This window comes from Hylobates moloch, unplaced genomic scaffold (assembly GCF_009828535.3).
Source record: "Hylobates moloch isolate HMO894 unplaced genomic scaffold, HMol_V3 SCAFFOLD_3, whole genome shotgun sequence".
NCBI classification, from domain to species: domain Eukaryota; kingdom Metazoa; phylum Chordata; class Mammalia; order Primates; family Hylobatidae; genus Hylobates; species Hylobates moloch.
The window spans coordinates 58,424,826-58,438,629 of NW_026652278.1; the positions used below are offsets into that span (position 1 = coordinate 58,424,826).

Genomic DNA, 13,804 nt, shown 5'->3' on the forward strand with positions numbered 1-13,804 from the left:
TGTTTATGCAAAAGGGCCGGAGATCTAAATATGTACACATTTGCTCTGTCCTTTCTGTTACCTGAAGGGTTGTGCAAATACTACCTTTCTGAAGCCTTCCCTAACCCCAGGCAAAATTTATTACACCTTTTCCAAATACTTTGTATATACCTGTTATATAATATTTTTAGCACAGATGGGCCAATCCTCAGCATCTTTTTTTAAATTTTTTAACCATCACATCACCAATGCCTAACACTTTTGAATAAGTTGTAAATAAAAGCTTATTTTTTGTTTTGAGACAGAGTCTTGCCCTGTCTCCCAGGCTGGAGGCAGTGGCATAACCTCGACTCACTGCAACCTCCGCCTCCCGGGTTCAAGCAATTCTCCTGCCTAAGCCCCCTGAGTAGCTGGGATTACACGCCTGCACCACCACATCCGGCTAATTTTTTGTATTTTTAGTAGAGATGGGGTTTCACCATGTTGGTAAGGCTGGTCTCGAACTTTTGACCTCAGGTGATCCACCCGCCTCAGCCTCCCGAAGTGCTGGGATTACAGGCGTGGGCCACCGCACCTGGCCCAAGATAGTTCTATCTTACACTTATGTACGACATGGCATGTGCGGCTGGGAACAGTGATCCGTAAATCTTTATCGTGAACTTCTTCCACTTACTAAAGCAAACCTGTATCACCTACCTTGAACCGTTTCCATATTCTGCAGTAGCCCCACCTGTCAGTTACCATCCTTACTATGCTGCCAGAGGACCACACTCGCTCTCCTTGGGAAAGCAGTCAGTTCACATCTCATCTTATACTTCTCATTTTTTTTTTTTTTTCTATTTTTTTGAGAAAGTCTTGTTCTGTCGCCCAGGCTGGAGTGCAGTGGCACAGTCTCGGCTCACTGCAACCTCTGCCTCCCAGATTCAAGCAATTCTGGTGCCTCAGTCTACAGAGTAGCTGGGACTACAGGCCTGTGCCACCAGGCCCAGCTGATTTTTATATTTTTAGTAGAGAAGGGGTTTCACCATATTGGCCAGGCTGGTCTCAAACTTCTGGCCTTGTGATCTGCCCACTTTGGCCTTCCAAAGTGTATTTGTTTACTCATCCAGCTCTCCACATCTTTTATCATCTGTAAAATTTGGGTCAAAGACTAAGGGGTGGTGAGGTAATGTTGGCCTCTGTACCCATAATGCCCTTCCTCTCAAAGTGGAGTCCATTTGACCCACCCGTACAACACATGTCCTTGGTATACCCTCCACTGGCCCCAGGGCTGAGGTCTTTTTCACAGACAAGACATAGAAAGGACAATCCTGTTTTAGCTACAGCCAGCTGTGAAAACCTCCCCAGCCAAGAAAGGGAACTAACTTACAAGGCATGCAGCCAGTGACCTGGAGCCTGCCAACATTTCATTGTTACTTAAAAGTCAATTAATTTTCATTAAAAGAACCACGCTGATTACCGTGGGAGCCAAAGTACTTCGTATACTACTCACATTTGCTATATTTTTATATGGTTTCAAACCGTATCTATCTAGGTTTACACAGTAATTCATAACCAGGCCATGTCATAACTTTTGCAGCTGGAAAGGTCTGAGTCTGCATCCTGGTGACAGGCCTGGCAGCATACATAACATTGTGTCTTGGCCAACTTGTTATCCCAATTCATACTGAATACTGTATTGAATACAGAATGATAACTAGCTGGGCACGGTGGGTCACGCTTGTAATCCCAGCACTTGGGATGGCCAAGGTGGGCAGATCACCTGAGGTCAGGAGTTCAAGACCAGCCTTGGCCAACATGGTGAAACCCTATCCCTATTAAAAATACAAAAATTTGCTGGGCGTGGTGGCGTGGACCTGTAACTGCACCTACTTGGGAGGCTGAGGCAGGAGAATCACTTGAACCCGGGAGGCGGAGGTTGCAGGGAGCCGGGATCGTGCCACTGCACTCCAGCCTGGATGACAACAGCAAATTCCGTATCAAAACAAAAAATAAAACCAAAAAAAGCCCATTATACAGAATAACTAAATCACTTTTTCCCCTCCCATGGCCGACTGCTGATCTCATTTGTGAGAGCATCTTTGATAGGCTGGCATCTAGAAACAGAACATGTTGAATCAATCTATCTATAGTGTATATGCACAGAGCAAAGATATGACAGCACTTTTCTGAAGCTTATTAATTTTACCCAGATGTTATTAAATCCATAATCCATCTACCAAGAAGGGAAGTGACAGAAAACCTGACACTGATTTGTCGGTATTACAGTCCCCAGATGCATGGCAGAAATGAATTTGAATGCATGTATTGATTATTCATGAAAAATCCATATTCCAGTAAAAACATTATCAATTAGGGCCAGGTGTGGTGGCTTACACTTGTAATCCCAGCACTTCGGGAGGCTGAGGTGGGAAGATCACCTGAGCTCAGGAGACAGAGACCAGCTTTGGTAACATAGTGAGACCTCATCTCTTCTAAGAAAAATAAAAATAAAAAATAACATTTTAAAAATCACGCCTGTAATCCCAACACTTTGGGAGGCTGAGGCTGGCAGACCATCAGGTCAGGAGTTCGAGACCAGCCTGGCCAACATAGTGAAACCCCATCTCTACGAAAAATACAAAAATTAGCCAGGTGTGGTGGCACGCACCTGTAGTCCCAGCTACTCGGGAGTCTGAGGCAGGAGAATCACTTGAACCTGGCAGGTGGAGGTCGCAGTGAGCCAAGATCATGCCATTGCACTCCAGCCTGGGTGACAGAGTGAAACTCAGTCTCCAAAAAAAAAAAAAAAATTAGCTGAGCACAGTGTGATGCGTGCCTATAGTCCCAGCTACTCAGGAGGTTGAGGCAGGAGTATCACCTGAGCCCAGGAGCTCAAAGCTACAGTGAGCTATGATTGTACCACTGCACTCCAGCCTGGGCAACAGAGCGAGACTGTCTCAAAAACATTATACACTAGAATGGGAAAGAACTAAAGTATTCACCACGACTTTCCCTTTATAAAGGCTCTTTGTTGTTTCTCAAATTATTGTACACATTGAAGATAACACCATACCACCATCTGGAGGGAGCTGACATACTCAGACATACTCCTGAGGAGCATCAGACCCAACCAAAAGGATGGAGAGAAAAAGGACAGAGGAATTGCTCCAGTGATTAGGGAGTAATCAGCAATCAATCAACTCCCCAGCCTTCCAAAAAGCCTACAAATATCATTAAGGATGTAAGCATTATGGTCCTCTCTCTTCACCCCAGATTTACAAGGAATTAGGGCAGCAGCATGGAATTCAGACTATGGATAGAATATTCTTCAGACTACGGATAGAACACTGTCATTAAGGTGGGTTTGCACTGAAAGAAGCCACATTGCCTGGCTTTATCTTCATTAGCTTCAACTATTCAGAGTAAGTTGTAAATATGGTTAAAAGGTGGCTCATGCAAGAGCAAGAGAAGCAAAAGGTTTTGAGGAAAAACAATCACCACAGACTTTGGGATCCTGGCAGGCTTTAGGGGACCAGCAGGTGGTACTCTACTCCAGAATTAACACCTTGGCTTTCACTTAATTTTAACATCAAAATTAAATCAGATGGAACATATGAAAGCATTAGGCAAAAGACGCCACTTTATCATCAGCTGAGGCACATTTGGAAAAATGGTATTTAAAAAAGTCAAAAGCTCACAAAAGAAGGTTCACAAAATCATTTGAAATATTCCTCAGGCCAATTTTTCTTTCTAGCCAAGTAGTTATTATCCATCCCATGATAAATATAGGTAATTCATGTGAAATGCCACATGTAGGTAATTCACATGAAATGTAATTGCTCACATTCCTGGCTGAACCTTGCCTGAAATGGAGGGTGGCATAACAGATTACATGGAGCTAAACGATGTTGACATAAGGAAAAACAGTATAAACTAAGCAACTTGCAAGGTGTTACAACTTACTTGGACTCCCACTTTTTTCTTTTAAGCTGAATGCTTTCAGTTGAGAAGAAAGGCTATCCTCTCAATATCCTGCAGGTGTCAGTGGAGACCTACATCATCTTTCCAGTAACTTAAAGGGTTGGGAATATGTAAGCCTCAACCAACCGACAATAGCAGCCAGCTATTAAAACCAAGACTTCCAATTGAAACAACTTGCTAAGGTCATATAGTAAGTGGCAGAACTCATATTTATACCCAGGATGACTGACTTCGGGCTCTTCTCTGCCCCCAGTGGCATGCTTGTCAACAGAGGGAGAACTCTGGAAAAAGTCAATTTTTGATAAAGTCCTTTTAATGGAAAATGTAAAACCCCTTTCAACTTTAATGTACAAAGCCATATGTAACACTTGCACTTTAACAAAAGCAAGCCAATGTTTTAAAAAAATACATCATTAAATGTATATATGTATATATTTACATAGCATATTAAGTTTAATATTTAGCTTTAAAAGTTCACATAAATTTTACCAAAATGAGACAATTTTAAATAAATTACACCTTTTGAAAATGTTTAATTGTACAGTCAATAGCTTCAACAAAATATTGAAGTGTCTGTATTTAGTATCTACTTTATATACTTTATACTTTACAAATTTTACAATTATTTGGCAGTAATTTTCTGACTATGACATGACTGCTGTGCGATTCAGCAATTTCCCAGATGCAGGCAATAGCTGGTGTTTGTGTCCTGTTCTCACAGTAACTGTCTCAATGTAGTGAAAAATATCAGTAATTTTAGTAAACTGTACAAGGTCACATTTACACTTGATCAACAATATAGCATAGAATTTTTTATTTTTTTACCAAAAATAAATACATCATTTTAAATCTGGCATTTTCACAAACATCATATACACTATAATACAAAACAGCCATATAGTGCTGCTTTTAAAATTCTGCTTGTTTTATAATATTTAATCACAGGAGCTGTGACATATGCTATACTGCTGTGGTGTCAGTAACAAGTAATTACTACAAAGAGAATTTCTTGGCACTGATGGTTTTATGAAGCTTAAGTCAGTGTGCATACATATCATCATTCAAGGTTAAGGAATCCCAGTTCAACAACCTAAAAATATCAAACTGGATCACACTTAATTTTCTTCCATATCCTCTACTTCATCCTCATGTATCTTCAAGGCTCTCACCATTTCTTTGACTGCATGATACAAAATATTTTTAACCTGAAAGAGATGTTAATATTTCTAATCACTTCAGTTGGACAGAAATTTTAAAATGACAACTTCCAGATTTAAAAAAACAATTTTAATAGGGACCTAGGAAAACCAAATATTAAGAAAAATGTTTAAAAAGCGTTAAGCCAAAAGGGACACTATAAATCATACAATTAAATACATGTTGGTGTTAATCTTTGGTTGTCACCCTAATGTGACCAACTAGGTTGTTATACATGTATCATATTTCTGAATACAAAAACCCTGCAGAACAGGACCTAGAACACCCAACTCTTACCTGTAGTTTATCATCATAATTGATTTCTTCCTTCAAAAGTCTCAGTTCCTGTGTTAAATGAAATGACTCTACAAGATGTTCTGGAGACACAAAATCTTCAGTTACCTGAATACAGCTGTGAAAATTCTGAACCTATCCCCAAAGGAAAAACCGTGAAATGTAAGTTTTAGGAGGTGGAGCAAAGAAAAGCCAAGTTATTTAAAACCAATAAACACAAGAGACAATTCTGCCGGACAATTTACTTTCTCCAAAACATCAAATGGATTTTAAAGCAGAAGACCACATTTTATGAGAAAGTTATGTCACTGAAAAGCTTCATGTAAAGTGACTTTGTAAATGGAATATTTTTAAATGATAAAAAGAAAATAACTTTTCCAGGAATCCTTGGGAGAGGTTGATAACCAGATATTAAATTATCAATTTTGCCAAAGTGGACTTTTAAAAAATGTGTTACTTTAAAAAACTAACTTGAAAGAATTTACGAGGCAATCTATCTGAGTATGTTTATTGTTGCTCCATTGGCTTTCAGGATTTTGGTCATTTCACTGTTAACTCTTACATCAGAGAATAAAGAAAATGAAACTTTGTTAGGAACTGGGACGGAAAATGTAGTTCCAGACAGATCTACTGACCTCGACTGAGTTTCAGAAATATCCCAGGATTTTGGTTATTCATGCCTTTTGTGACTTTCTTTCAAATTAGCCAATTAAAGATACCCCTTCAATCACCGGTGACATCAGTACAACAGTTTTTCAACAGCTTTCTCTCTCCTGACTAAACAGTTTTCCCAAGAAGCCAGTCAATAGTCTTTATCTGTTACTTGTTCAGCATTTACAAACTGACTTTGCACTTGACTATTAGAGCTGCTTTCTATTAATGCCAGTAAAACAAGAGAGGAAGGCCCAAGCTGATCCAATCTGGGATTTGTGGTGTTTCTAGATTGTCTTCTAGTGTTTTTAAAAAATATCATAAAAATTCCTGGGAAAGGAGAAATAATTGAAAAACTAAGCATTTAAAGTTATTCTAATTTTAAGTATGCAAAATAAATTTAATTGGGAGGAGTGAGATGAAGGAGATAGTAAGTGGGAAATGGAGACTGTGGGAAAAAAAATCTAATTGATGATAGGGTGATGGAATTCCAGAGGGGCTAGAATTCCTCCTCTGGGCATAATGACCACCTGAACAGCTGATGAAGTCTGCAGAGTTCTTTAACTCAAGCACTGTGCCTCTATTGATAACTTGGTAGCATAGTAAAGTAAACATTCTCTTTCTTTAATCATTAGGCTGTTGGTTCCTCTGGAGGATGAACATAGTGGATGCCTCACATTTTCAGCATTTCTGTACAGTCTCACTGGCTCTTCATAATGTGTCTGTAGAACAGATGCTCTATTTCACAGAGCAGGCAACTATGGATGAGATGTTCAGCGCCTGTCCCAAGACAAATCAGCCAATAAATGGCAAGTCAACAGGAGCCCAACTCCTGCGGTGTCTTGTCTAACAGATGCTTTACAGTCCTGCTTATTAACTCTCATACCAGCATACAGAGTCTCCAAATGCCCTCTCTCCTTATGTCTTTCATTTATCTGAACTTAAGGAGAGTCAGTCTTTCCAAAGTTTTAGCATGAAAGAACCTTTTGGTATATCTAGCTCTAGCATGTCCTAAAATCATCTGTAGCTCCAAAATGTATACTTGGTTCTTTTTTTAATATAATTTATCTTTATTGATATTCTCACTTTGTTCATCCAACATTTTCCTGGTTTCTGTTAGCTCTTTGAGCATATTTAAGACAGTTGTCTAGTAAGTCCAATGTCTGGGCTTCCTGGGGATGGTTTCTGCCAATTTATTTTCTCCCTTTGAATGGGCCATACTTTCCTCTGTGTATGCCTTATACCTTTCTGTTGAAAACTGGGCATCTGAACATTACAATGTGTAATCATATTCTCTCCCTGCCTCAGGGTTTGCTGTTACTGATTCCTGAGGGCTCCAGTCATCCATTTGTTTAGTGACTTTTCCAAACTGTTTTTGCAAAGGCAGTATTCCTTGTTGGGTGTGGTCACTGAAGTCTCTGTTCCACTATCTCATTGGTCAGCCAGTGACCTAACAGAGATTTCCTTAAATGCCAAAAATCAGCTGCCCGTTTCTTCATTAAGCAGTCTCTTGGTTGCTGTGTAAGTTTTCAATTAGATTCCAGAGTTCTGAAAAGTTCATTCTGTCAGTCTTTGCCAGCTTATGGTTGTTTTAAAATGACTTTTAGAACAGTAACCTTTATTAGTGCTTACAAGATGCTATTAGGTTTCCTAATGACCCCTACCTGATATATTGTGGATAAAGGCTTGAGGGTTACTTTGAACAGCCAAGGTTCAGTTTTAAAGCAGAACACAGTTTTAAAGCAAAACAACTCAACTTCTCATTTTGATTATCCCTTTTCTTTGCCACATTTGAGTCATTTATATTTCACTTCCTTGACATTGTCTTATTCATACTTGCCTAAAAGCATCAGTTATAATTATAAATAGGTAACGTTAAGAAAATATAATTTGTATTCATAGTAGGAAGGTTATTATACTGACACTTGTGATTGCTATTTACTCAGTTATTTGTGAGAAATTAGTGTGGAAAGATTTTGCCAAGAAGTCCTTTTGGTCATATGAATACAGAGAATTACAACTTTAAAATTTTCTAAACTCATGATAAATGACCAAACACAATCAAACTTAGTATTTTTAGACAAATTTCACTAAAGATTATGTGTTAACTTAAAAAAAAAAAAACAACTGTTGCTGTTTTTAAGTAAAGGCCACTCTAAACTTCAGAATACTACAGCTGAGACAAAACTCCTGGAGGTCAGGGTCATTGCTCTGTGGAGGGATGTACAGGAGTTTCACAGACTGAGTCCCAGTTACCAAGGTAAGATTTGGAAGTCTCCAATTCTAGAATAGTTCTTAGCATATAAAGAGGGCTGTGGCTATGCCGCTTTCCCTCAGCTTGCTAAGATTATATATCTCAGCTTCCTTAAACAGACAGCCCACTCTTCTCTCAGTTTGGCTCTGGCAATGGTCATTGTTGACGGGCCAAAGAACAGAATGTTGTTTCTTCCCTAGCACTGCTGGCCCTTGTCATGCAGAATCACTTGGTTGAAAATTTTTTGATAGGTGCCTTGGGTTTGCATGAGATTCCTATTTGTGTGGTTTCCAAAGTGTGGTCCCTGAACAGTAAAATCAGCATTTTCTGGAAACTTGTTAGAAATCTATAGTTTCAGGTCCTTCCCCAGACCCATTGAAATCAGAAACTCTGGTGGTGGGGTACAGCAATCTGCTTTATCAAGCCCTCCATGAAATTCTAACATATGCTAAAGTGTTAGAATACTGATTTAGAGTCTGATTATTCTGAGGGCCACCTATAGCCTACTGGAAGTGTTGAAGTCATGAACAGTTTTCAGAACTTCTAAGACCTAAACAGGTTGTAAGTAATAATGCATCTCAAATCCAGGTTAATATTGTAAACACTTACTACTTCCCTTGAATTTTCTCTTAAAACTGCACTGCCACCAATTGTGAATTACGGACAACATCCTTTCAACAGAGTGAAGAGCTGTGTTGTTGTCATTAGACCACATAGGAGAGGAAAGGTAGCAATTCCCTTTTGTATAGCTGGCAATTTCTGTGCCAAAATATGTAGCAAAGAAGTTAGATCTTGTTTTGGATCACTCAGCAATTTAGTGGCAGAGCTCAGAATATAATTTGTCAGTCTAGGTCATATATGCTGCCTTGGTGTATTTAGATATAACATTTTTTATAGATGTAATCTTGTTTCTATAATCTATGTGAATTTTCTGACTGTCTCAAAGAAAATGTGTATAGTCATAAAGTGGGTTCCAACCTAAGTAACTTTTGGAAGTAGCCACAGAAAGCACATATAGGAAGAAGTAAACATTTACATGTTTTACAAAAAGCCCAATATATATAAATTATAGAAAGCCATAAATTTGTTTTCCTCTATCCTTGTGCAAAAACATGTTGTTACTGAGAATGTATTTTCAGGCCTTCAGAATAGAGACTTATTAATAATACAAACATTAAGTGCATTATTCTAGGCATGGGAAGAAAGCAATGAAAAAGATAAATCTCTTAATTCATCATGCTTACGTTCCAGTGGGGGTTAAAAGACAAGCAAAGTGAGTAAATTATAAAGCATATTTTAAGGTGACAACTGAAATGGGGGAAAATAAAGCAGGAAAGACGACAGAAAGTTATAGGACACCATTTACAGCTTTAAACTAGACCTCACCAAAAGGTGAAATTTGAATGAAGCCTAAAAAATTGTAAAGAAGCAAGTCTTACAGATACCCGACAGAAAAACGATTCCAAGCAAAAAAGATTAACAAGCACAAAAGCCCTGGGGGTGGGGGGGTGGGAAACATACTTGGTGTGTGTGAAAGCAGCAAAGAGGGCAGGATGGCTAGACAGGAACTAGGAGAGCCATACGAGATGAAGGCAGTGAGACAGAGGGGGAAGTGTGGATATGTAAACTAACCTAACTTCTTAACAAGGTCACTTTGAGCCTATTGAAAGACCACTCTTCCCAAAAAAGTAGCAGCAAGGAGACAAGTGTAAGCATGGAATTTCTTTGGGGTAACAATGATTGCATCTGGAAAAAAGGAACTGGGGGAAAAATGTGAGATACTGAATTTTCACTGTAAACTTTTTATACTTTTGAATTTTTCTGTTTATGTATTATATTTTCAAAAGAAAAACATTAAAAAGTAATATTTTCAACAAATAGTACTGGAACAGCCAAATGCCCATATGCAAAAAATTGAACCTCGATCCGTACTATGCACTACATACAAAGATGAACTAAATTGCATACCCAAATGTAAGACCTCAAACTATAATGGTTCTAGAAGAAAATGAGGAGAAAATCTTAGTGATCTTGGGCTAGGCAACAATTTTGTAGATACTATGAAAATATCATCCATAAAAGAAACTGATCAACTGGACCTCATCAAAATGGAAAAAACCAGCCAGGTGGGTTGGCTCATGCCTACAATCCCAACACTTTGGGAGGCCAAGGCAGGAGGATTGCCTGAGCTTAGGAGTTCGAGACCAGCCTGAGCAACACAGCAAGACCCCATCTCCTTAAAAAATTTAAAAATCAGCTGGGCATCGTGGTGTGTATCTACAGTACTAGCTACTCAGGAGACTGTGAACCCAGGAGTTTGAGATTATAGTGAGCTATGACTGTGCCACTGCACTCTAACCTGGGCAACAGAGCAAGATACTGTATTAAAAAATGGAAAAATGGAAAAAAAAATGCTCTTTGAAAAGAGAAGCTACAGGAAAGGAAAATGTGTTTGTAAAACACATTATCAGATAAAAGGCTTGTTATCAGAAATTGGCAAGACAACACTCAAAACTCAGTAAGAAAAAAAAGCAGCTAAATAGAATATTGGAACACATATTTAACCAAAGTAGATATACAGATGGCAAATTAAGATATAAAAAGATGCCTAATGTTTAGTCATTAAGAAAGTGCAAAGTAAAACCACCATGAGACACCACTGTACACTTACTAGAATGGTCTAAAAACAAAACTGACAGTAACAAGCACTAGTGAGGAAGCAGAGGAAACGAAACTCACATAACCCTGCATTGGGAAATGAAAATGGAACAACCAATTTAGAGAATAGTCTGGCAGTTTCTTAAATTTAATCATACATTATAATATCACCAGGCAATCCCACCATTCAGTATTTACTTAACAGAAATAAAAATCTTTGTTCACATAAAACCATGTATATGAATGTTTATGACAGCTTTATCTATTATTGCCCCAAAGTGGAAAAAACCCAAATGTACTTCAGCTGGTGAATGTAGATTTAAAAAATGAAAAAAAATTCATACAACTACCCAGCAATAAAAAAAGAATCAACTGATCAACACAACAATAGGGATGAGTCTCAAATACATTAAGAAAAGCCAGACTTAAAGGGTACATACTGTGTGATTCCAAATTTATGGCATACTCATAAAAGAGGAACTATAGGGACAAAAAAGCAGATTAGTTACAGGAACTTTGGGTGGGAAGAGGTTGACTATAAAAGTGCAAGAGGACGCCGAGCATGGTGGCTCACGCCTGTAATCCCAGCACTTTTGGGAGGCCAAGGCAGACAGATCACCTGAGGTCAGGAGTTCGAGACCAGCCTGACCAACATGGAAAAGCCCCATCTCTATTAAAAATACAAAATTAGCCAGGCGTGGTGGTGCATGCCTGTAATCCGCAGCTACTCAGAAGGCTGAGGCAGGAGAATCACTAGGACCCAGAAGGCAGAGGTTGCAGTGAGCCAAGATCGCACTACTGCACTCTAGCCTGCGCAACAAGAGCAAGACTCTGTCTCAAAAAAAAAAAAAAAAAGTGCAAGAGGGAATTTTTTCAGAGTGATGGAATTGTTCTACATTTTGATTATGTTGTTACCTAACTATGCATTTGTTGAAACTCACAGAATTATACATTAAATAAGGTAAATTTCACTATATGCAAATTATATCTCGGTTTATAAAAATGACTACACTACCAAGTTAACTTTATAAAAACTGACATTGGATAAATTCAATATATGAATAAAGATCTTCAAGGGAATCTACTTTGTATGATCAAAGGATTATTCCTATGTATAAAAAGATTTATAATACTAGTCGCTTAACTAGGCTCTTCTTTTGAGGGCATTTACATTTGAATACAGATTAGCTGTTTTCTGCTAGGAGGCTAGAAGTCAAAGAAATGGTGTATAGGGGTGAATCCCAGATTAAACGTGAATCATAAATAATATGACATCTCTGAAATAATCATAAGTCCGTGGGAAAATATAACCACTTAATGTAAATACATTTTTTTCCAGGAAGTTATCATAGAGAAAGGTAAATTTATTATTATGACATTTGTATTTTACTACTGTATCATAAATGCCATTTGAGATCTAATAATGATAAATCTGACCCTGAATCTGACACGTCCTAAAAGCTACGCAATTATTATCACCTAAGTAGTATTTGTATGGAATAGTGTCATAAATGCTAAACAGTCAATGACTATACTTATATAAAATGTGAGAAAGTTTCCTTGGTAAACTAATATACATCAGCTACATCTCAATTACTTAGCAGTGGAAAAGGTGGAAAACCAACTGTTGAGGCAAAGCAGCTTTTGCGTTTTTTCTGGTTTCCCTGGTACACCTTGTTAATTATAAGGGCTAACCTGGGCTGTAGTAGCCCCATTCCACCTATAGGAATCCACTGCGTACTTTTAATCCCACCCTTCATAACCACGCCATCTATTCTATGCCATTTTTCCCGGTGCTGGAAAAATTACATATTTTAAATTAGGTATTTATTTTAGTTTTTATGTTTTGTGGATCAACAGTTATATAAATTACATACCATCTTTCTTTAGACAGGCCCCTGCTATGCTAGCATGCTGAAGAAAGGTAGGAGGTATGCTTAAAGCCTGATAAAAAGTCTGTATACTGTGTCCCCCCATGCTTTTAAGCCTCACTATTCAGAGGTATACATGTTACTAGAAGAGCTTAAAAATCAGATTTCAATCTATTCAGTCAGAGACAGTATACAAATAGAAATCTGGCTCATGTTAAAACAATTTAAAATTTTAAGGAAATTATGTCAGATTTCTGCAAGCACTGGGATGTCATTTTAATAAAGGCAGACTGGTGCAGGTAATTCTCTTATTTGCGTCTTCTTCCATTTATATCTATACTAAGAGCATTTTTTTTCAAAACTAGTTCTTTCAGTCAGTAAAAGGTATGTTAGAAATAAGTTTGTATATACCTGATGAAGTGCTCCTGCTGGCAAAACAATAGCATCACCAAGGAACTGAATAAGAGTACAGGTTCTGACTCCATATTCTTCAAGCAGCCTTTGACGGAGCTTTTTGTTCACATACCAACTTTGGTCACGTATTGGATCATGTTCTGGTAGAACTTCAAGGCCTTGTTCTTTTGAAATCTGAAATATGAATTAAAATAGACACCCCAATTTAAGTAAGGAAATGGTAAATCCTGTTCAGTTAAATTTCAATTTTATTTGTAATAACAAGTCTTTTGTTCTCAGAATCAATGGAACAACTGAATGAGCTTCTTCAGTTAAAAAATAACATTCTGCAATAATTTGGAAAGCCAAAGAATATTAAAACAATACAGCAACACTGAAATGCTCTTAACAGTTTTGGCCGGGCGCGGTGGCTCACGCTTGTAATCCCAGCACTTTGGGAGGCCGAGGCGGGCAGATCACGAGGTCAGGAGATCGAGACCACGGTGAAACCCCGTCTCTACTAAAAAAATACAAAAAATTAGCC

At 38.1% G+C, this 13,804-nt stretch overlaps 1 protein-coding gene across 1 annotated transcript in view; it reads right to left on the reverse strand.

Moving 5' to 3' along the window:
* Positions 1-2,794: 2,794 nt before the first annotated feature.
* Positions 2,795-13,804, reverse strand: part of LOC131383159 (probable JmjC domain-containing histone demethylation protein 2C) — a 19,376-nt gene continuing 8,366 nt past the window's right edge. Inside the window, exons 2-4 of the mRNA XM_058437015.1 lie at positions 13,279-13,455; positions 5,437-5,568; positions 2,795-5,147 (exon numbers count right to left, since the gene is read on the reverse strand). Coding sequence (XP_058292998.1) covers positions 5,058-5,147; positions 5,437-5,568; positions 13,279-13,455 — 399 coding nt within the window. The 3' untranslated portion in view covers positions 2,795-5,057. The remainder of the gene's footprint in view (positions 5,148-5,436; positions 5,569-13,278; positions 13,456-13,804) is intronic.